Source organism: Saccopteryx leptura, chromosome 8, assembly GCF_036850995.1.
Source record: "Saccopteryx leptura isolate mSacLep1 chromosome 8, mSacLep1_pri_phased_curated, whole genome shotgun sequence".
In the NCBI taxonomy this organism is placed as follows: domain Eukaryota; kingdom Metazoa; phylum Chordata; class Mammalia; order Chiroptera; family Emballonuridae; genus Saccopteryx; species Saccopteryx leptura.
In genome coordinates this window covers 56,199,553-56,224,404 of record NC_089510.1, presented here as the reverse complement: position 1 = coordinate 56,224,404, position 24,852 = coordinate 56,199,553, and the positions used below count along the sequence as shown (strand labels likewise).

At 41.1% G+C, this 24,852-nt stretch overlaps 1 protein-coding gene across 6 annotated transcripts in view; it reads left to right on the top strand.

Annotated features, from left to right (window-relative positions):
• The window catches only part of LOC136379577 (choline-phosphate cytidylyltransferase A), a 96,573-nt gene that overhangs the window by 26,588 nt on the left and 45,133 nt on the right, over positions 1-24,852 (top strand). Inside the window, exons 1-2 of one of the 6 annotated variants that reach the window (XM_066346941.1) lie at positions 1,289-1,431; positions 21,690-21,809. In XM_066346941.1, coding sequence (XP_066203038.1) covers positions 21,693-21,809 — 117 coding nt within the window. In that variant the 5' untranslated portion in view covers positions 1,289-1,431; positions 21,690-21,692. Of the gene's footprint in view, positions 1-1,288; positions 1,443-1,733; positions 1,905-21,689; positions 21,810-24,852 lie in introns of those variants that run through there. The other 5 variants (XM_066346943.1, XM_066346942.1, XM_066346940.1 and 2 more) reach the window with 5 other exon arrangements.

Below are 24,852 nucleotides of genomic sequence, written 5' to 3'. Positions count from 1 at the left end.
GCTCTGGTCTCGAAAGAGCGATGCCCCAGAGGGGCAGAGCATCGCCCCCTGGTGGGCAGAGCGTCGCCCCCTGGTGGGCGTGCCGGGTGGATCCCGGTAGGGCGCATGCGGGAGTCTGTCTGACTGTCTATCTCCGTTTCCAGCTTCAGAAAAAAAAAAAAAAAGTTGTTTTACATCTGCCATAACATTGAGTATCTACAAAATCTAAAGGATTTCTCCAAAGGTTCATTCCTGCAAAGGAAATGTTTCTCTTCACCTGCCACCCTGCAGTGTGATTTCCTACCAGTGGTCTCTCCCAAATCTGCTTGTTGATTCAAGAACTGTCCAAACCAATAGAAAATTTTTATGAGTTTATTTGAGCTAAATTGATTGCATATATTGGGGAGCAAGATCTCAAATCCTCCTCGGAATAACAGTTTGCAGTGTCTTTTATACATTTGCAATTTTAGAGGGAACATAACGAAGATTGCATGACGGTGGGAGAAAGCAAATTGGAGATAGATTACAGGATAGTTTAAGAACTCTTGAAGGTGGTCACCTTTTGGAAGGAGGGTTCTGAAAGGAAGCATTTCAGAGGTGTGTTAACCTAGATGCACAGAAATAATGGACAGGACTTGCTAAGGAAAAGATAAGCCTTTTCCTTAAAAAGTTAGGCTTGGGGCTGACTACCTACCATAACCTGCTCAGTTAGAAATTTATGATCAGATCTCCCCAGGAGGTTACTGTCCACAGACACATTCCCGTCCAACTAACCCTCAGTTGATTCCTAGGAATCATGGTTTGGTGCGCCAACCTGGGTCAGAAATAACAGGATTCATTATATTCATCATATTATATACTATTCAGGCAAGAGGGTTTGGAGCCAGTTACAAGTTTTTATAGGACTTGGTAGGCGGACCTAAATTCTCTTTACATCACCCAGTAGGGAAAGTTAGCGGTATGGTGAAGCAATCACAGACTGGATGGGCCTTTGGCGGAAGGCGTTATGGCCATCTATTGATACATTGTGAATGCCCTGGTAGAGCGTCTAGTACATTGCACCAGGCACTGGGGACAGAGTGGGAAGAATTAGGGCAGGTCGGCCTGAGAGAACGGAGCTCGGAGCTTCTTGACGGATTGCCGGGAGCGTGCGTGATACCTACTCCAGTTCTGCAGGGAGACTGACCCTCAGTCAAATCCTCTGTACGGTGTTTGCTGCTCAGTCGCTCCGTCCTCGGGGCTTCTGTGGAGGCGGAACTACTGTGACAAGGGTCGGCGTTTCAGGGCGCAGTCGTGGTCGGATTGACAAGAGGGCGGGCAGTAGGCGGGATTTCCGGCCGGCTGTTAGGTCAGCTGCCTTTCCCGGGCGTCTCCCTACAGCCTCCTCAACTTCCCTTGCTCGTGACGCCGCGCCCGGGGGAAATCCGACGGGACAGCGGTCGTGTGCTGCAGGTGGGGACTCGGTGTGTGCATATCCTTGCGGCCCTGTTTGAGAGGAGAAAGTATGGGGATGGGACCGCGAAGAGACCGAAAGAAGAGTGGGTCAGTGACAGCGAGGGAAGTGTGAGGCAGGACTGCGAGGCTACTGTGACCCAGGGGCAATGACAGCCAGGCGACTGGGATCGACCTGTAGCTGCCTCCAGGGGGTTTGCGACCCGGGAGCGGTGAATGCAAAGGGACTCTTACCTCGGAGAGCCCGAGGCAGAGGTTGCTAGGGAACTGTGACGGAGAAGTATGGGGCAGTGACTGCGTGGGGACTGTGACGAAGGGCCAATGATTCGGAGGAGACCGATCGATGGATAGTGGCTGTGAGGACACTTTGACCTAAGGGAACATGAAGCAGCGGCTCTGGAGAAAAGGAGCAGGAAGCTGAGGGGCTGACTTGGAGGAGAGTGTGGGATCAGTGACTGAAGATGGTACTTACTGTATGTAGGGTTGTGTTTGGGCTCCGGGTGTGAGTGAGTGGCTGTGGCCGGGCGGAGAAGGTCTTGAGAACACTGGTTTGGGCTTACCATACGGATCTGCGTTTAGCTTTATGGACAGACCTCTTGTGGCTGGGAAACTTACTTCACCTGACTGCAGCTTCTTCCTCAGTGACTAGGAAGTGTGGACTAGATTAATGTTTCCTAAACTACGGGTTTCATCCTGTTATTGGGTTGTGAAATCCATTTCGTGGATGGCACCCAAATTTAAAAAAAGAGAGAAAGGGAATAGAAAATTTCAGTGTGTTCACATAGCTTACTATTATTATTTGACAACTATTTCATGAAATAATTGTTTTACATAGTTGTATGAGGTTGTGACATAAAATGGATTTTATATATTTTAAAATATGTGAAGTAAAACGTAGTAAAGAAGTTTGAAAACACTGAGCCAGATTATTTCTGAGTTTCTTTCAGTTTGGAAATACCATGATTCTATGGTTGTTTGTAAGTACAAAGATGCAGTTGGGGAGACTGACTCTGTCCTGAGGCACAGGCTCTCATAAGATAGACTTAACTGCAGAAGGCTTCCCAAACATAATGGAGGTGAGTAGTAATGACCGAGAATTGAAACTGAGGACTTCAGTTGGGAGAACCAGAACCTATTTAGTGAAATAGGAACAGTGATATTAGTAGAGGCAGAGGATACAGGAGTTTATAATTGAAAAAAAAAAAAATAACGGCTAGGAATAGACATTGAGGGAGGGGAAGCTTTGGTGGGAGGTAGGAACAAGGCTTAGGAAGGGAATAGCAGATAAAGACAGATAACATTCCCCAGACCAGGCGGTAGCGCAGTGGATAGAGCGTTGGACTGGGATGCTGAGGACCCAGATTTGAAACCCCGAGGTCACCTGCTTGAGCGCTGGCTCATCTGACTTGAGCAGGGGCTCAGCAGCTTGAATGTGGCGGGGTCACTGGCTTGAGCGTGGGATCATGAACATGACCCCAACCCTATGGTCGCTGGCTTGAGCCCCAAAGGTCGCTGACTTGAAGCCCAAGGTCGCTGGCCTGAGCAAGGGGTCACTCACTCTGCTATCAAGGCACATAGGAGAAAGCCATCAGTGAACAACTAAGGTGTCAAAATGAAGAACTGATGCTTCTTATCTCTCTCCCTATCTGTCTGTCCCTCTCTCTGATTCTCTCTGTCTCTGTCAAAACACACACACACACACACACACACACACACACACACACCATAACATTCTGCCAAGAATAAAATAGGAGTGGGGGGAAATAAACCCTTCAGGGTCTTTTTCAATCTTTGTATTTAGTGATTCTGCAAGTACAGAGAACTGCTAGTAAAAGGATATTAGTTGTGAATGGAATTTAGTGCAGTTATCAGTGGTAAACTAATGATGACCATCATGGATAAGAAAGGATGACTCTGGGAACGTCAGCAATGATGACTAAAATGCCACATGGGGGAGATTTTAATGTATTTAGCTCTTCAGCTCAGTGATGTGTGCACTGGAGGCCAAGACTGGCATACTGGGAATGATACTATGCTGTGGATTATTTAAATGATGTTTTAGCTGCTGGTTCTATTTCCTACTGATTTTCTTTCATGAGGGCTGTTAGTGACGAAGATGAAATGAACTCAAGTGAGTTACAGTACCTCCTCCTCTTACCCTTTGTAGAAGGTGCTACTGATTGTACCACTCAATTAAAAAATTTTCTAATAGAAGAAGTTTGGGGTAATTTTAACTTACCAGACACTGTATTTATCTGATAACTTAGTAGTCACCCCCACCTCTTATACTATACATATATACATACACTTTGTGATAGGGGAAGAGAGTTCAGAAAGATTTTGAATGGGAATGAATTGGGGATGGTGAGGGATAGCTTTGTTTATCTTGAAGAAAAAAAAAGACTAGTTAAACCTTTTTTCAGAATTTTTGACCTACCCAGCTTTGCAAATTCCCTTTGAAAACTAGTATAATGGCCTGATCAATAAAGAAGTAACTTTATTTCTTCTTCAGCCTATGGTTTCTCCTTCCATAAACAGGTGGTTTTATTTTTCTTGGAGACCTTCTCTTTGGATATTTGATCCCTTAAGGAGAATGAACTAGTCAGATAGAGCCTCAGATTCAAAAGTCCCAGGTTACTTTATCTGATGATGTTGACTTCCTCTGTGACTGTTGGAAGAATTATTGCTTTCTTTTGGTTTTTGATTTTGAACTATGGTGGAGGTAGTAGTTTTTCTGGTTAAACAGCTTCTTTTTTAATAATCTGAAATATGTGCATATTCCCAGTTTGTAAATTACCTAACCCCACCCCCATTCATGAGTCCCCTGTGGAGCTGTCGAACCTCTTGGTTAGACATGATTCTCTTGGGTAGTTGTGTAACTTCTCCATGCTATAAATGCTGATGAGAATTAATTTAGGAAATATTCATAGGAAAAGAAAGCATAATAATTTGTTATTGTTATTGCATAACTCTGATCTGAAGTCAGATTGTCTGGCTTTTCTGCTAATAAAGATAATCCCCTTTCTGATCAAACAAATAGGTCTCTTACACCAGTGTTTGTGTTACCCTAAAATAGATTGGAAAGAATAAATTTTTCTAAAAGTCATGATTTTGGAGGGAATTTTTTCAGTGAGAGAAGCTCTAGTCAGAGTACTTCCTAGTTATCATTGGACTGTGAGGGTTCTGTTTTACTGAAGATTGTGGCTGCTTTCACGTTTTTAAAAATATTATCACTATGTAAGACACATGAGGAAAACAATATGACTTAGGAAGGACAGAGGCGATCTGGGTTTTAGGCTCAGCTCTCTTATGTGGTAAGAGGGTGACTTCTAGCACCTTCTCTTAAACCTTCCTGTTTCTACTCCTAAACTTCTCTTTTCACAATATTCCTGTCAAATGGATACCTGGATGTGTGTTTGAAGTTTGACTTATTTTGTTCATTGCTTTATGAATGTTTGTGGCAAAATTTAAATCCTAAGTCCTTCTACAATTCAGTCAGTACATTTAGGGAATACACATTTTTACCTACTGTATTTTACAGCACACGCCAGCGCACTGCTCCAGAAGAAAAGAAAAAAAAACTGTTTGTGAGTGTCTAATATGATATATATTTGACACTGTGTTAGATTAGTTTACATATTTTTTCTCATTAATATAAGTAATTGAATTGACTATATTTTACTCTTTGCAAATCAGATTAGTATGTGGATACATAGCAGGCTTTTTATTTATTTTTTGGTCTTTTTTTCTCCATTTCTTTTTGTAACTACAGTATCTTGTTGAAAGTTGAAAATGATATTGGTTCTGAGCTCTCTATGTTTGAGATAGAATGAATACCAATGAACCAGTAGAACTCTTGGGTCGGCTAGGCGGTTATGTCACATTCACAACTATTATATTTGCAAACCAGTTTTGAAGCAAGAACTGCAAAAATAGTGACATTTGGTCTTTACACTAGAGAACAAAATGAGTCTATGGCACTTTACAGAAAATAGATATATTTTTAATGTACAGAGAATTATCTTAGATGTAATTATAATTATTTGTTTATTTTTGGTCCTAGAGCAGAAATCTTAATCTCTTAGTGTCATGAACTCCTTTGACAGTGTGGTGTAACCTTGTGGACTCCCTCTTTGGAATAATGTTTTTATATGAAAAAAAAAATACATAGAGGCCCTGGCTGGTTGACTTAGTGGTAGAGCCTTGGCCTGGTTTGTGGAAGTCCTGGGTTCAATTCCCAGCCAGGGCACACAGGAGAAGCGCTCATTTGCTTCTCTACCCTAACCCCTCTCCTTTCTCTCTATCTCTCTCTTCCCCTCCCGCAGCCCAGGCTCCATTGGAGCAAAGTTGGCCCTGGTGCTGAGGATGGTCCCATGGTCTCCACCTCAGGCGCTAGAATGGCTCTGGTTGCAACAAAGCAACGCCCCAGATAAGCAGAGCATTGCCCCCTGGTGGGCATGCCAGGTGGATCCCTGTCGGGCACATGCGGGAGTCTGTCTCTGCCTCCCCACTTCTCACATCAGAAAAATACCAAAAAAACAAACAAACATAGAATAATAAGGGAAACAAATTGTTGAAATAGAGTTAAAATATTTAAAAAAAATTTAAATTTATTGTGTTAACATGGTTTCAAGTGTCCCACCCAATATAACACCGTCAACCCCCCACATCATGTCCCCATGCACCATGCAAAATTTCTTTCCATTCCCATTTCACCCCCTCTGCTCCCCCCCTCCATCCCCCTTTTTCCTCTGGGACTTGCTTCCTTGTTATCTGTATCTGTATGTGATTTATACATATATAATTTGGCTAATTCCTTCATCTTTGATCCCATCCCCTCATTCTCCTTCCCTCCGACATCTGTCCTTTTGTTCCTTCTAATCCTGCCTCTGTTTCTATTTTGTTCCTCAGTTTATTGTGTTCATTAGATTCCACATATAAGTAAGATCATATGATATTTGTCTTTCTCTGCTTGGTTTATTTCACGTAGCATAATAATCTCCAGGTTCATCCATGCTGTTGCAAAAGGTAAAATATTTTTAAATGTGTGATATGCACTTATGTGCTTTTTATTAATATAGTAAATAATGTTTGCTATTTATCAGTGGGTTTTATAACTGTAATAAGACATGTATAACGTGTTTAAATTAGTTATTTGTAATAAGTGTAATATAAAAAATATCAATGATTTCTATTGCTGACAAAGTCTATTATTTTACTAAGTCTATTATGGTTGTGGCTTATGTTCATAGTTGAAGGAAATGATGAATTTGCCAGAGGTTAGTAAAAATAAAGATAAATTTTTAGGGGGTCCAAATCAGACTCCCTGAATAGACCTTGTCTTAGAAATTTCATAACCTACTCTAGACCGCACAGTCTAACCAAAGGGTTTACTTATTCTGAATTTTCTAGTAGAATGGTGGCAGAACAAAACCATACAATTGTAACAATTTGTTACAAGTGTCCTTTGTGATTTTTAGGATAATCTTTTTCTTGAAAGATCCTATTGTGTGGCCAGGCCCAAGAAGAAGCTTTATTTTGTTGCAAAGTTAACCCAGGGTCTGGTACATAATAAGTGTCCACTCAGTGTTTGTTGAGTAAGGGTTTCTCTGAAGAAATTAGAAAAGAGATAAAGTTCAAAGCTAAGATCTTAGATGTGACAATTTACTGGCCTCAAATATTGAAGCCCAAACATTGGGCTTTGCTTGAAACTTATTCTGCCAGTGCAGGTCATGTAATTTATCTTTACATTTAGAATTTCCCAAATCATGCATTCTTTTGATTTATTCTGTCTAGTGTAGTGATATATACAGGTTAGTGTCACAAACTGAAGTAATCCTGTATCAGAAAATTATGATCCAATTTCTTGAAATAATCTTATTTCTAGTACTGCCCTCCACTTTAGAACTGTTTATGTAATATACATGTAATTTGCTACCAAATTAGTGATAAACCTGGTCCTATCTTTATCTAGAATAGGAGTTGGCACACTTATTTGGTAAACGGCCAAGTAGTAGCTATTAGGCTTTTTTTTTTTTTTAAAGAGTATTATTATTATTTTTTAATTTTATTTATTTATTCATTTTAGAGAGGAGAGGGAGAGACAGAGAGAGGAGAAACAGAGAGAGAGAAGGGGGGGAGGAGCTGGAAGAAAATTACTGATCATAGGGTTTACTGAGGAAGGTAGTGTAGGTCCAAATATGGCGGAAGCAGGAGTAGAATGCAAAGGAAAAAATTATGTCTCCTCTTTTTGAAGGTAGTTCTCTGTAGTATTCAGTCAAATGTGAATTATATTTTTGAAACTTGAAGAGTATATGAGATTGCAACTAGCTACAGTTTAGGTTGTTACGTAGTTTAAGAAGCAGGGTCCACCTCTTTCACCCTGCGGTACTTACTAGATTTACTAGTAATGAGGTGGAATGGAGGGGGTTGGGCAGGAGTCCCTAAAACTGCACCCGTAGGAGCCTTTCATCTTTATTTTTTTAAAATGTTTATTGATTTTAATGAGAGAGGAAGGTGGTGGGTATGTATGTGGGTGGGAGTGAGACAGGAACATCAATCTGTTCCTATATGTGCCCTGATTGGTGATTGAACCAGCAACCTTTGAGCTTCGGAACAGTGCTCTAACCCAGTGGTCCCCAACCTTTTTTGGGCCACGGACCGGTTTAATGTCAGAAAATATTTTTACGGACCGGCCTTTAGGGTGGGACGGATAAATGTATCATGTGACTGAGACAAGCATCAAGAGTGAGTCTTAGACGGATGTAACAGAGGGAATCTGGTCATTTTTTAAAAATAAAACATTGTTCAGACTTAAATATAAATAAAATGGAAATAATGTAAGTTATTTATTCTTTCTCTGCAGACCAGTACCAAATAGCCCACGGACCGGTACTGGTCCGCAGCCCAGGGGTTGGGGACCACTGCTCTATCCAACTGAGCTGTCCAGCCAGGACAGCTTTCAGCTTTAAAACACAAGCATGTGCATGCCAGTGCCCAGATTTTGTCTCCTTCAGGACATTCATATTGGAAATTGATTTATCCCCAGTATTGTCTCAACCATCCCTATATACACATTTCCAATTGTTCTCTAGAGTAAAGTTGATGCATTTAAGCAGGCATCTATTGGAACACTGAAGAATAAAGTGAGCAATGTGTACTGGGAGGTGACTCAGCAGAAATTGAGCCAGCCAGATTTAGTGAGTAAAAATCACAGGCACGATATTGCATTCTGTATCTTGAAACCACTTTGGGGACACTGATGCATTTAATAGGCAGGGTGGTTGGTGGTGGTGGTGGCGGCGGTGTGGGCATATTTATGTCCATATTTAGAATCTGTGCTTGAATGGGCAGTCTGAGTGATTAAGGTGACTTCCTAGGGACTGAATAAGTAGCAGTGTTGGAAAGATCAGGCCTTATAAATGTTGCATTCTAGCTGCTAGCTCTCTTTGTTTCTCTTGTAATATAACTAACTTCTCTTGACAAAGAAACATTTTGGAGAATAAACTGCTAAGGAAACAGGAAGTTTGGCTCACCCTGATGGACTCATGAGGGAGGCTCTGTAGTCTATCTCCAACAACTTTCACTCTGACTCATTTCAGTGTAATTAATGCAGGCACTATGGTTGGAAGCCAGGATCCACTTGCTAAGTATTAGGCCAGGGGTCCCCAAACTTTTTACACAGGGGGCCAGTTCACTGTCCCTCAGATCATTTGAGGGCCGGACTATAAAAAAAACTATGAACAAATCCCTATGCACACTGCACATATCTTATTTTAAAGTAAAAAAACAAAATGGGAACAAATATAACATTTAAAATAAAGAACAAGTAAATTTAAATCAACAAACTGACCAGTATTTCAATGGGAACTATGCTCCTCTCACTGACCACCAATGAAAGAGGTGCCCCTTCCAGAAGTGCAGCGGGGGCCAGATAAATGGCTTCAGGGGGCCGCATGTGGCCCGCAGGCCGTAGTTTGGGGACCCCTGTATTAGGCAATGCCCTGCTTCTCATCCCCATTTTGATTTTGTATTGTATTGGCTTTGAGGAGTTGCCATTTTTTCCCAACCTCGCCTGCTGTACAAACTGATGGTAACCCAGACTGTGTTGTGTTTTTTCTCCCTCTTGAATGTAGATATTTAAAGCCACCTCCATTTTTAGGGCTATCACTATACCTTTACTTGAATGGTGTTGGTTGATTACAAAGGTACAGTTATTATAAATAGAAAGTTTCAAAAGAATAAACGTCATTGTTGGAGGTATTCATCAGTTACTGGGCAATTAATTGTGCATGTCCTAAAGGTGGTGTGGTTTTAGATACAACTAAGTTTCAGCATAATGGACTAAAGAGCCAACATTTACTCTCTTCTGTATGTGTTATCCTCCCACTACCTTGTCTCAGTAGCAAAGTTGGTGTGCACCAGCAGTCATATATTGGAACTTTAGGGAAACTGGGGGTAATTTTTTCCATCACTTTGGACACTAATTATTAAATTATTATATATGCTTTAGTGGTGCATAAATGAATAGATGTGAGGGAACGTGGGGATGGTCTAAGAGAGACAGTGAAAAATGAAAAAACTTGAGAGACCTATAAAGTCAAAGTTTAAAAATTAGTAGTAGGAGGAAAGGCATTACAGTTAATCTCTATAATTTCTAAATTCTTTTAGGGTTATTGTTATGCAATGTCTGTGACCTTGGTGTTTTCCATCTCCCTAAGACAGTAGATAAGATTTAGAAGTGTTATACATTAGAAATGTATCAGCTGTATTTGTTCTAAATCAAAGGCCCTTAAGACTTCAGTTTAAGTCTAATGTATAATGTTCAGGTTGAAGTAAATATAAAATATAATGTAAAACACAAAAGTCATCTTTAGAAAACAGAAGAGCTGTATGTAAGCAGGTAAGAAATAGTGTAAGCAGAGAAGGAAAAATATTTTTGAGAACTTGAGAACTTTGTGTGCACTGTCTTTGATATACTTATAAATTGGCAAGTACAGTACTTGACCCCTTTCCAGCAAAACAAAACAGTAATTTATAAGTGCTTTTCAAATTTTTTTTTTTTTTTTTTTTTTATTCAGTGAGAGGAGGGGAGGCAAAGGCAGACTCCCGTATGCACCCTGACCAGGATCCACCCAGCAAGCCCACTAGGGGGTGATGCTCTGCCCATCTGGGGCATTGCTCCGTTGCTCAGCAACTGACTGTTCTTAGCACCTGAGGTAGATAGAGGCCATGGAACCATCCTCAGCATCTGGAGCCAATTTGTTCCAATTGAGCCATGGCTGCAGGAGGACAAGATATATATACAGAGAGAGGGAGGGGGAGAGAGGGAGAAAAGTGAGAGGAGGGGGGTGGAGAAGCAGATGGGCAGTTCTCCTGTGTGCCCTGACTGGAAGTCAAACCTAGGACATCCACATGATGGGTTGATGCTCTATCACTGACCAACTGTCCAGGGCCTAAAATTTTCAAAGCAGTTTTCTGTACTTACTATACTTATTAAAATAATTATTGAGTACCTGCTATGTTGCAGGGATCATTGCTACATATCAAGTGCATCAGTTATGATTTTTGTGGCACCAAGTGATAAGTAACCCAGCTTAACTGATTGAAGCAAAAAGGATAATGTATTGGTTGGCACAGTTAGTTCAGGGTCTGACTTTTCTCATCAGCTTTGCTTTCTCTCTGCTGACTTTTTGAAAAAGCTCTCCTGGTTATAGGTTGGCTACTAAATTGTCACAGGATTATTCCTAGAGCCATGTCTTCAAGTTCAAATCTACAAAGAAAGAAGTGATAAAATTTGTCCAAGCATTCCCATCTGGTGAGTCCCGAGTCACTGTGATTGGACTAACTCATATTACCAGTCATTGCCTTACTCTTCCTCCTCTTCCCCACCCTCTCTGCTCTTCTACTCTGGTCCAAACCAAAGCAAGCCTGTGGAGTTCCTGAGTAGTCTGTCAGTGATATGCCCAGTGGGAAGGGAGTCAAATTTTTATGAAAGATTAAATAAAATTCCTGCTTGGCACAGTGTAGCACGTGATCAGCGTTCTATAGTGATTTTGATTAAATTCATGTGTGACCATTTTATTGCTAGACAGTGTAATGATGTTGTTAAGTACACAGCCCCTAGAGCCAGAATGCCTGGGTTCAAATCCTGTTCTTGCCCTGTCCTATGTCTGTGACCTCAGGCAAGTAATTTAACCTACTGTGCCTCAATTTCCTCATTGACAAATGGATAATTGTATTACCTACCTCATCAAATAGTTGTGAGGATTGAATTGTTTCCTGGCACCTAGGAAGTACTCTATAAGTATTAGCTGTAATTATTATCATCGCTATTATAATAATCTTTGGGACTTTGATAGAGAAATGTGGGTTGTATGATGGTTCAGTGGAACAGTTTTATGTTAGATTGAATATCCTAACTCATTAAGAATTCTAAATATATTCCCTAGTCTGTTTTCTAAAGATAAACTTTACTGTGTTTTACATTGTACTAACCTAAATAGTTTTAATTTTTTTTTTTTTTTTTTTTTGCATTTTTCCGAAGCTGGAAACGGGGAGGCAGTCAGACAGACTCCCGCATGCGCCCGACCGGGAGCACCCGGCAAGCCCACTAGGGAGCGATGCTCTGCCCATCTGGGGCGTTGCTCTGTCACGACCAGAGCCACTCTAGCACCTGGGGCAGCGGCCAAGGAGCCATCCTCAGCTCCCGGGCCATCTTTTGCTCCAATGGAGCCTCTGCTGCGGGAGGGGAAGAGACAGACAGAGAGGAAGGAGAGGGGGAGGGGTGGAGAAGCAGATGGGCGCCTCTCCTGTGTGCCCTGGCCGGGAATTGAACCCAGGACTTCCGCATGCCAGGCCGACGCTCTACCACTGAGCCAACCGGCCAGGGCCTAACCTAAATAGTTTTAAGGGTGGATCTCAATGAGGAAAGAGGGTTCTAGTGGCATGTCACATTGGTGTATGATGACATATCAGTATATTCAGCAGTGACTTGGATGGAAACATAAAAACCATGCTTTTCAATTTTATAGATCACATACACTGTGATAAATAGTGAACATGATATAGATGGTGGTCAAGATTTGAAATTTTTGTAAAACAGATTGGTACAAACAAAAGATAAACTAAGTTAGACTTTAACAAACTGATGACTAACAAAATGAATGAATGTATTTCTGTACAGCCTGTGCTTGAATGTCCTGGTGTGCCAAAATTAAATGTACCCTGAGATCACCCAGGCCTTTGGCAGATAACTCTTGTTCCTAAAATGGTTTTTATTATGTTTAGTTAAAATTTGTGTTTCTGCATTTTCCAACCAGCAATCCATGCTCTATTGTCTGGACTTTCATGGAGTGTCTGCCCTCTCCAATGAGACAGGCATACAAATATTTAGAGATAATTTTCAGGTACCTTCTTGTATTATATAGTATAGTAGTTAAGCGTGTGTAGTCTCCAGTCAGGCTAACTAAATTAGAAAGTGTTTAGGCATGCAAGTGTTATTTAAGTGCTCACTGTTAGGAGCAGTAGTAGTAATGTTTCTTTTCTTTTCTTTTTTTCTTTTTTTGTAGCTTAATATCAGGCTCTAGAAGAGTTCTTGCTACAACAGTGATTCTTTTTTTTTTTTGTATTTTTCTGAAGCTAGAAACGGGGAGAGACAGTCAGACAGACTCCTGCATGCGCCCGACCGGGATCCACCCGGCACGCCCACCAGGGGCGATGCTCTGCCCACCAGGGGGCGATGCTCTGCCCCTCCGGGGGCATCGCTCTGTCGCGACCAGAGCCACTCTAGCGCCTGGGGCAGAGGCCAAGGAGCCATCCCCAGCGCCCGGGCATCTTTGCTCCAATGGAGCCTCGGCTGTGGGAGGGGAAGAGAGAGACAGAGAGGAAGGAGAGGGGGAGGGCTGGAGAAGCAGATGGGCGCTTCTCCTGTGTGCTCTGGCCGGGAATTGAACCCGGGACTTCTGCACGCCAGGCCGACGCTCTACCACTGAGCCAACCGGCCAGGGCCTAACAGTGATTCTTAAATGGAGTCAGTGTAGGAGTAAGGGAAGTATAGCATACTTATATTTTATCATACTGAGAGGGAGAGAGAGAAGCATCAGCTCATTCCACTTAGTTCCATTTAGTTGTGCACTCACTGTTACTTCTTGTTTGTACCCTGAAAAGGGATCAAACCCATGATGCTCTGTCCACTGAGCAACCTGGGTAGGGTCAAGAGTGTACTTTTTTTTTTTTTTTTTTAGCAAGAGGTGATAGAAGAGAGACAGAGTGAGAGAGAGACAGAGACAGACAGGCAATCATGAAGAGAAGCATCAACTCGTAGTTGGGGCACTTTAGTTGTTTATTGATTGCTCCTCATACATGCCTTGACCAGGGGCTTCTGCTAAGCCAGTGACCTCCTGCTCAAGCCAGCAGCCTTGAGCTTCAAGCCAGTGACCTTTGGGCTCAAGCCAGAGACCATGGAGTCATGTCTATGATCCCATGCTCAAGCTGGTGACCCCACGCTCAAGGTAGTGTGCCTGTGCTCAAGCTGAATGAACCCACACTCAAGATGGTGACCTCGGGGTTTTGAACCTGGGTCCTCAGCATCCAGGTCGAGGCTCTATCTACTGTGCCATGACCTGGTCCGGCAAGAGTGTAGTTTTTATAATAGTAATCATAGGGGGGATACTTGATAAAATCCATTTAGATATAGGGAATATGCAGAAGAGTTTAAGACAGATGATAACTACTACTACTAAATAATAATAGTAGCTAATATTTACAAGCACTTACTGTGTGCCAGGCACTGAACTAAGGCTTTATGTGGATTATCCAATTTAAACCTCAGTTGTTAGGTGATTCAACTAAGGCAGGGGTAATCAACCTTTATATACCTACCACCCATTTTTGTATCTCTGTTAATAGTAAAATTTTCTAACCGCCCACCGGTTCCACAGTAATGGTGATTTATAAAGTAGGGAAGTAACTTTATAAAATTTATAAAGCAAAGTAACAGCAAGTTAAAGCATATAATAATAATTACTTACCAAGTACTTTGTCGGATTTTCACTAAGTTTGGCAGAATAAATCTTTATAAAACAACTTACTATAGTTAAATCTATCTTTTTATTTATACTTTGGTTGCTCCGCTATCGCCCACTATGAAAGCTGGAACGCCCACTAGTGGGCGGTAGGGACCAGGTTGACTACCACTGAACTAAGGGTTGGAAAGATTAAGGAATTTGTCCAAGTTGTCATGACTAGTAAATAGTAGTGATGGGGTTTATACTTAGGTCATATGACTTTTAATAACTATACTGTGCTGATGGAGTGACATTATAGATTTTTACATTTCTAGCCTGATGAGGTGGTGGCGCAGTGGATAGAGCATCAGACAGGGACGCAGAGGACCCAGGTTCGAAGCCCTGAGGTCACTGGCTTGAGCATGGGCTCACCAGCTTGAGCACGGGGTCGCTGGCTTGAGCATGGGATCATAGACATAATCCCATGGTCACTGGCTTGAGCCCAAAGGTTGCTGGCTTGGGCAATCAATGAACAACTAAAGTGCCACAACAAAGAATTGATGCTTCTCATCTCTCTCTGTTCCTGTCTGTTCCTATCTGTCCCCCTTTCTGTCTCTCTCTGTTTCTCTCCCTCTGTCTCTCTCTGTCTCTGTCACAAAAAAAGATATTTACATTTCTCAAAATGGAGCATTGATAAAAAATATTGATTAATATTGCCATAGACATTTGATTAGAAGCAGATGGAGAGATTTTTGTTGAAGAATGTATGTACTCAATTGAAATACAGGTAGCCTGACCAGGCGGTGGTGCAGTGGATAGAGTGTCAAACTAGGATGCAGAGGACCCAGGTTCAAGACCCCGAGGTTGCTGGCTTGAGCGCGGGCTCATCTGGTTTGAGCAAAAGCTCGCCAGCTTGAACCCAAGATCGCTGGCTCCAGCAAGGGGTTACTCGGTCTGCTGAAGGCCCGCGGTCAAGGCGCATATGAGAAAGCAATCAATGAACAACTAAGATGTTGCAACGCGCAATAAAAAACTAATAATTGATGCCTCTCGTCTCTCTCCATTCCTGTCTGTCTGTCCCTGTCTATCCCTCTCTCTGACTCACTCTGTCTCTGTAAAAAATAAATAAATTAAAAAAAAAAAAAAGAAATACAGGTAAAGTATATTATTACTATTATTTACTAAAGGCCTTTGTAATGTGTTAGTAATAGGGTTACCTTGACTTTTTGTTTGTGAATTTCACTTTAGTGTTAAATAGCTAGTCTGACAGCTCCTTTCTCATGCCTCGGTCTTCATTGTGATGTTTTATATTTTTTGTATGAGTTTTTTAAATCGAGTGGAATAGATCCAGTGTCACAAGAACTAGTGACCCCAGATATTAATTTGGCTTTTGAATATCTTTAAAATCATGCTGCAGTATTTTAACTCTTAGGAGAGCCTTTGCTTATCTAGTATAATGCTAATCACCATGTGTTTGGCCAGTTAAGTTGCATCACATGACAAGATGATGTAGTACTTAAAGAAGTAAGTAGTTAATGGCATGGATAGGTGGAAGAACAGATCAATTTTTCTCTCTCTGTCTCTCTTTCCCTTTCTCTTTCTCTAAAGATCAATAAATAAAAATTGAAAAAAGTAAGCAGTTAAAAAGCAAAACAAATTTGTTATTTATATTTTACCACAATATAAAAAATGAAACAAGAAAGCAAAATCTGAGTGGGGAGGGAGAGATTAATTACAAAGTAGTGTGATAGGTATGTTTATTATCTTAAGAGTGATAGGTATGTTTATTATCTTAATTTTGATGATTTAACAGGTGTATAGATATGTTAGAATTTATTACATATACACTTTAAATAAGTACAGTTTACCATGTGTCAATTATACTTCAGTAAAGCTGTACCAATAGTATAGCGCACATTATCCCTTCCCCCAAACACACAGAGAACAAAGACTTGTGAGAAGTTCCTATAAACATGTCTTAGGATGTGCTATGTAGTTTACTATTAAACATGAAGGAATTTTAACTTGCAGTTATGGGAAATAACTGATGAAAATATGACATGGAATTTACCCTCTTGAGTTATTATGACACCCTTAAAAGTTTTGCATCGTGAATGAAAAGTACAGAAGCCTTTAAAATACCACCCATTTGTAATGTCAGAAGATTTAGGAGATGTTAAAGAATTCTTTATTGCTTAAGTTGAAAGCTTTTCAGGAAACCCTAGTGAAACTATTCAGTAGGAAAGATCTACAAATCTGTATAGCTGACAAATCAGGCAACCTCTGAACCAGTAGCCACGTCAGTTCTATTTGATTGGTCCTGGGGCCTTGTTTACCTTTAAGTAACTATGACCTTTCATTCCATTGTTCAATTAGGCTGGCCTGACTTAAATGTGAAAAGCATCAGGGACTCATGCTGTAGAGAGAATGTTCTTGATAAAAAAAGCAACAGTAATGAAGAAACAGCTCCTTTTTAAAAATCTTAGATTTCTGGAAGACAGCAGAATATAGTGATAAAGACTTTAGAATTAGGCCTGAGTTTAAATCCTGGTTCTTCTATTTACTAGCTGTGTGATCTCTTAGATAGGTTGCTTAACTTCCCTGATCCTTAGTTTTCTCATTTGTAAATGGGGGCTAGTAATACATGTATACATGTGTATTAAATTGCCTAACACAGTGCCTGCCACATATAAGTGTTAAAAATAGATAGCCATTATTATGACTGTTGCTGTTAACTTACTTCCTTGCAAGCCATTTAGATTACTTGACATACTTCTTGAAATATACACATCATGTATTTTGATTTAGAGTCCAGAAGGAGAGGGGATCAGTTTCTAGAGACCCCAAAAGACCATCTTATATGAGGGCCTATCTGTGTAGAAATTGTAAGAGTATTAAAATAAACTCCTTTATGTCCCATCTAGATTCATATATTGATAACATTTGCCATATTTGCTTTACTTGTTTATATGTAATATAATATACACATTTTCCTTTTTTTTTTTTTTTTTGCTGAGGATAAGTTGCAGAGATTATCCCTATATACTTCAGCATTTGTCACCTAAAAACAAGGACATTCTTTTATATAACACTGTAAAATCAAATCCAGAGAGTTTAACATTGATGCCTATTATTATCTAATACTCAGTCCATATTCATTTTTTTTTTTTTTGTGACAGAGAGAGAGAGACAGAGAGAAGGACAGAGAGGGACAGACAGACAGGAAGGGAAAGTGATGAGAAGCGTCAATTCTTCGTTGCAGCATCTTAGTTGTTTATTGATTCTCATATGTGCCTTGACCAGGAGGATGCAGCAGAGCAAGTGACCCCTTGCTCAAGCCAGTGACCATGGAGTCATGTCTATGATCCTACGCTCAAGCTGGCAACCTTGGGGTTTCGAACTTGAGTCCTGTATGTCCCAATACGACACTCTATTTACTGCACCACTGCTTGGTCAGACCATGTTCAAATTTTATTGATTGTCCTAATAACTATTCTGTGTGTGTGTGTGTGTGTGTGTGTGTGTCTGACAGAGACAGAGAGAGGGACAGATAGGGACAGACAGACAGAAAGGGAGAGAGATGAAAAGCATCAATTCTTTGTTGCGGCACCTTAGTTGTTCATTGATTGCTTTCTCATATGTGCCTTGACGGGGGGGAGGGGGGGGGCGGGCTACAGAAGACCAAGTAACTCCTTGCTCAAGCCAGCGACCTTGGGCTCAAGTTGGTGAGCCTTGCTCAAACCAGATGAGCCCATGCTCAAGCTGGCGAGCTTGGGACTTTGAACCTGGGTCCTCTGCATCCTAGTCCAATGCTCTATCCATGGCACCACCACCTGGTCAGGCCTAATAACTATTCTTTATAATAATTTCTTCCTCCATCTAGAATTTTGGATTACATTTAGTTGTCATTTCTTTGGTCTCTTTTAACCTGGAACAGTTCCTCAGCCTTTTATTGTTTTTTATGATTGACATTTTTTGAATACAGACTTGTTTTTGTTTTTTTACAGAGACAGAGTGAGAGTCAGAGAGAAGGATAGACAGGGACAGACAGGAACAGAGAGAGATGAGAGGAATCAATCATAGGTTTTTCGTTGCGACACCTTAGTTGTTCATTGATTGCTTTCTCATATGTGCCTTGACCATGGGGCTACCGCAGACCGAGTAACCCCTTGCTTGAGCCAGCGACCTTGGGTCCAAGCTGGTGATCTTTGCTCAAACCAGATGAGCTTGCGTTCAAGCTGGCGACCTTAGGGTCTCGAACCTGGGTCCTCCACATCCCAGTCCGTCGCTCTATCCACTGCGCCACTGCCTGGTCAGGCTGAATACAGACTTGTTTTATAGGCTGTCCTTTAATTAAGGTTTGCCTGCTTGTTCCTCATAAATCAATACAGACTATGTGTTTTGGCAGGTAATGTATCCTCAGTGCCTCAAATAAGGAGGCATTATTTGTGATGTTAATTAACTTTGATCACTTCTTCACTATAAAGTTGACTTTTCCTTAGTAATTAATAAGTAATTTATGGGAGATACTTTGCCTGACCAGGCGGTGGCGCAGTGGATAGAGTGTCGGACTGGGATGCGGAGGATCCAGGTTCGAGACCTCGAGGTTGCCAGCTTGAGTGCCGACTCATCTGGTTTGAATAAAGCTCACCAGCTTGGACCCTAGGTCGCTGGCTCCAGCAAGGGGTTACTCTGTCTGCTGAAGGCCTGTGGTCAAGGCACATATGAGAAAGCAATCAATGAACAACTAAAGTGTCACGATGAAAAACTGATGATTGATGCTTCTCGTCTCTCTTCGTTCCTGTCTGTCTGTCCCTATCTGTCCCTCTAGAGCTCTGACTCTCTCTGTCTCTGTAAAAAAAAAATTATGGGAGATACTTTGAAACTGTGTAATTATCCTATTCCTCAACAAACTTTCCCCTAATGGTTTTAGAATCCTAAAGAGCTTTTTAATATCATAAACATGTAGTTTTCTCACCTTTTTGAAGACTTCTTGAGAAAAGTTTTTACTTTAAAAATTAGGTTATAGTACTTTGTACATAGTAGTTTTTTAGTATTATTGGCTACTTGACCTTAAGCTGCCTGTCACTAGATTGCTGATTACATTTCTCCAATGGATTTTGTCTGCTTACCCTGAGAGAAAGCAGACACTACAGAGAAGACCTGTCCTGTGCAAGTTTGAATGGTCACTAAATGGACTGATTAGGCATTCTTAGCAGGCTTCTCACACAAGTGAGAAGGGAGTAGTAATATTGACCTGTATATTTTAGAAGAATAGTAACAATAATGAAGGAAAGCTCTGATCATCATCACTGGAAAAACTTGTTGAATTTATGGTATCCTTCTTCTATTTTAATTTGCATTTGTGATGAAAGGAAGTTTCTGGGTGGTGTTCATCTTTCACTTTATTTTTTTATTTATTGATTTTTTAGAGAGAGGAGAGGGGGAGGGGAAGGGGAGAGTGAGAAAGAAAGAAACATCGATTTGCTGCTCCACCTATTTATGCCTTCATTGGTGGATTTTGTATATGCCCCTGACTAGGAATCAAACCCTTAACCTCGAGGTATTGGGACAATGCTCTAACCAACTGACCTACCTTTCCAGGCAGTCTTTCATTTTAGACTCTCACTTTTTTTTTATGTCAGCCTAGTACTTAGGTAGGGTATCACCTGCAGTCTAAGAATTAGGTCAGGTTTCTTGTAGATCTTGTCACATTACTGTTTGGAATTTAGCTAGAGGAAAGAAAGTAAGGCACAGTTGCTGTTTAGATGAACATCTTATACAGGAGGGCTTATTAGAGTCAATGCAGCAGAGAATGACCTTGTCTCTGGCGATCGTTTTGTTTTCCACCTCTGCTCTGAGGATCTTTCCTTCACCTTTCACTGTGCTGTGTCCTTGGACAGAGATGGCAGCTGGTCATTCAAATTCCTCTATCTCCAGTTTCTGGCTGATGCCTAAAATTTCATCAATACCAAGAAGTCAATTTGTTTGTTTAAATTATGTTACCCAAGAAAAATTCAGATATCCTTGCTGGGGATTGGAGAGGTAGCACAAGCCAACATCTAAACATGAAATATCAAACATTCAGAACTCATATGATAGTTGCTAGAAATGCTCTGCTAAGTGAGACAGAGATAAGTTTTTTCTTGGGGGAAGGAGAAGCCTAGGTGGGGTTTTAATAGTTGGGGACTCTGAACAACTGTAAGGTGCTTAAGACTCTGAAAGAGGAAAGGGAAATATGAGTATTGAAGAAGGAAGAGGAAGGACAGTTAAAAGATACAGTACATTAAAAAAAAATACAGTATGTTTACACCACAATTTCCATAGATCCCTGGTGGGCTGGCCTCTGAAATCCACAGAGCATATAGAGTTTAGAAATCCATGCTTTTGTAAAACAGAAATTGGTGATGGCCATGCCTTTCAAAAAGGCTCTTTTTCCATCTGCACCAAGGACATACCTTTTACATATCCTTGCACTGGTCATACTTCTAGGTGTCCCAGGAGTGATATATGGGGTAGTGTTAAAGACTGCATGACTAGTTATTCCAGTCTTTTGCATGCAATCAGGATCTGAAATTAGTAGTTAATATGCAGGCTTCATTGGTTGGGGGAATAATTTCCAAGGTAAGGTGATTAATTGTGGCATTGTTCCATAGAGAGGCATTTTATTCTTTTATTTTTATTTTTTGTATTTTTCTGAAGTTGGAAACGGGGAGGCAGTCAGACAGACTCCTGCATGCGCCTGACCAGGATCCACTCGGCATGCCCACCAGGGGGCGATGCTCTGCCCATCTGGGGCATCGCTCTGTTGCAACCAGAGTCATTCTAGCACCTGAGGCAGAGGCCACAGAGCCATCCTCAGCGTCTGGGCCAACTTTGCTCCAATAGAGCCTTGGCTGTGGGAGGGGAAGAGAGAAACAGAGAGGAAGGAGAAGGGAAGGGGTGGAGAAGCAGATGGGCGCTTCTCCTGTGTGCCCTGGCCGGGAATTGAACCTGGGACTCCTGCACACCAGGCCGACGCTCTACCACTGAGCCAACCGGCCAGGGCTGCATAGAGAGGCATTTAAAGTTTCTACTGGAGCTTGTGTTTTGTGAAGCTTTGTTTTTCTCCAGATGCAATTGAAATGTGTGCTATGGAATTGATCTTTTGCTGAGTATATCTGTGTCAACATCTCTGAAATACTGGTGACAGGCTTTTTTCTACCCCAATGAGAAAAAAATTTGTTTTCACTTTTTATGACCGGTTAAAAGAAGATGGATGCACAGAGTTCAGCCAAAGTCAACACAAGGAAGAGGAGGAAAGAGGTACCTGGACCTAATGGGGCAACAGAGGAAGATGGGATTCCTTCCAAAATGTCACGCTGTGCCGTTGTAAGTAAGGAAGAGATTTCTGTGTTGTACATTTAACTTGGCAGGGGGAGGGTAGAAAACTGATATAACATTACAAGTCTTCTTAAATAATGGAGAGAATGAATAGTGAGTGTGGATAGTAAGTATTTTCAGTTGTTGGAAATCTTATGCTTTCTTACTTGATTATAACTCACAGCTTAGTTATAATAGCTTTATGTTGGAATTGGAAAGAGAATGTTAGCAAAAATCGAAGATTGTGTTATTTATTAGGCTAAAGATCAAATTCAAACTAATGAAATAGAGAAATTGGGGCTCTAAGCAGTGATCTGATCTTGGTATTATCTTGTGGTGTGTAGTTTTCAGTGTCTTACTGTCTTTTCTCCTATATCATTTACCCGTTCCATTACTGCTTGTATCTTAGATGAGAACTTTTTTCTATTACTGCTTACTTTATGTTCCTTTATCTCTGGGATATATTTTTTTATTTCTAACTATTGCCAAGGCTTCAGTGAAATACCCCATTCCAAATTACTTATCCTGTCTCAGGTTTGTACTCTTCCTAAAGCTTCCCCCCAAAAAACATGTCAAAGAACACGCTATTAAAGTTATTGATATACAATATTATTATGACTATTCATGTTTCTTTTAAAAGTTTGTTTGTATTTTTATTGATTTAAGAGAGAGAGAGAGAGCCTGACCGGGTGGTGGCGCAGTGGATAGAGCGTTGGACTGGGATGCAGAGGACCCAGGTTTGAAACCCCGTGGTCGCCAGCTTGAGCATGGGTTCATCTGGTTTGAGTAGGGCTCACCAGTTTGGACCCAAAGTCGCTGGCTCAAGCAAGCGGTTACTTGGTCTGCTGAAGCACATATGAGAAAGCAATCAATGAATAATTAAGGTGTTGCAACGAAAAACTGATGATTGATGCTTCTCATCTCTCTCCATTCCTGTCTGTCCCTATCTGTCCCTCTCTCTGACTCTTTCTCTGTCTCTGTAAAAAAAAAAAAAAGAGAGAGAGAGAGAGAGAAACATTGGTTTGTTGTTCCACCTATTTATACATTCACTGGTTGACTCTTATATGTGCCCTGACTGGGTATTGAACCCACAACCTCAGCATGTTGGGATGATGCTCTAACTGAGCTACCTAGCCAGGGCATGAAATCTGTCTTTCAAAATCCCAGTGACAGAGCCCTGGCCAGTTTCCTCAGTGGATAGAGCATCGGCCCGAAGTGCAGACGTATTGGGTTTGATTCCCAATCAGAGCACACAAGAGAAGCAACCATCTGCTTCTTGCCCCTGTCCCTCTCCTCCTTCTCTCCCTTTCTCCCTCCTGAAGCCAGTGGCTTCATTCATTTGAGCATCAGCTTGGGTGCTGAGGATAGCTTGGTTGGTCCCAGCGTCAGCCTCAGGTGCTAAAAATAATTATGTTGGTTGGAGCATCAGCCTCAGACTGGGGTTGCCAGGTGGATCTTGGTCGGGATGTATGTTGGAGTCTGTAACACTATCTCCCCTCCTTTCACTTACACAAAAAAACAAACAACAAAACAGTGACAGAATTGCATGTTTCTTTATTTTTTTTTACCTATGTTGATCATTAGCCAGTGATCAAACTACAGTTTCCATTGGTTAGTTCTGGTGCTTCATAGTCCAAAGGGAAAAACATTTCTTCTTTGACACAGTTAACAATTGTTCTGAACCAATAGTCTATCTTGAGCAATAAAAGCAACTGGACTTTACAGATAGGAGGCATATGCTCTGAGCCTGGTATTTATGATATTTGTGGGGGCAAGTGTGTTAGTTTCCTATTGCTGCTATAACGAGTTCTCACAGATTTAATGGGCTGAAATAACACAGATATATTATTTTACAGTCATGGAGGTCAGAAGACTGAAAAGGCTCTTGGAGAACTAAAATCAAAGTGTTAGCAGGGCTGGAAGTTCTAGGGGAGATCTGTTTTCTTGCCTTTCCCAGCTTCTAGAGGCTGCCCACATCACTTTGCTTGTAGTGCTAGCCAGCAATCGCATCACCTGACCACTACTTCTGTCATCACATTTCCTGATTCTGAGTCTCCTGCCTCCCTCATTCACTCATAAAGACCCTTGTGATTATATCGGACATACCTGTATAATACGGGATAATCTCCCTGTCTCAAAATCCTTTACAAATATTGATTGACTTATGACCTATGCAACTTATGACCATTTGACTTTATGACCACAATCTCTAGCCACAACTGCTCCGCGTCTGGCAGCACAGCGTTGCCCAGCTGGGTGTACGACAGTGCGGACCAGCTTCCGGCAGCACTACCATCTCCGCGTGCACCATTTCAACTGTTATCCCAGACTCGGTACAGCAATTTGTGTTTTGTGTCTTGGATATTTTTCATCAAACCCCTCCCAAGATGTCTACCAAGAGGAAATTGTCTTTGCAAATATTTATATTAAACCAGTTGTACTGGTAATGCAGTGTTTTACTTAAACCTGACCAATGTAAAAATAAGAAACAAAATGGTGTTGAGATGATACAAATAGCAGTAAAATGAACAAAGAAAATTATAATATATAACAATAATGTAAGAAAATTATGATAAAATATGACTTAAAGAGTTTTATAACATCATTTCACAGTACTGTACGTATAGCCTACTCAACTTACGACCAAATTGTGTTACGAATGATCTGTTGGAACCGACCGGTCTGCTGGAACCGATCATGGTCATAAGTCGAGCACTAGCTGTAATATATGCAAAGCCCCTTTTACCATGTAAAGAAAGCAGTCATAGGTTCTAGGGGGTAAGATGGGTAAGATGTAGATATCTTTAGGGGGCCATTATTCTGCATATTGCATCAAGTAAATGATGAAAACAATTCAGCAGTCAACCAAACAGGACATTGTTAATTGCTGAATGTTTCTTTGTTTAGATTAATGAGGTGGTGGTGGGCACCAATTTTGCAATCTCACTTGGAATAGTGACAAGTTATAACCAAGTAGGTGGTACTCTCAGCCAATCACTATAACCAGGAATAAAACAATGAAGGCCTATCTTAGTGGAATGGAGTTTGAGAA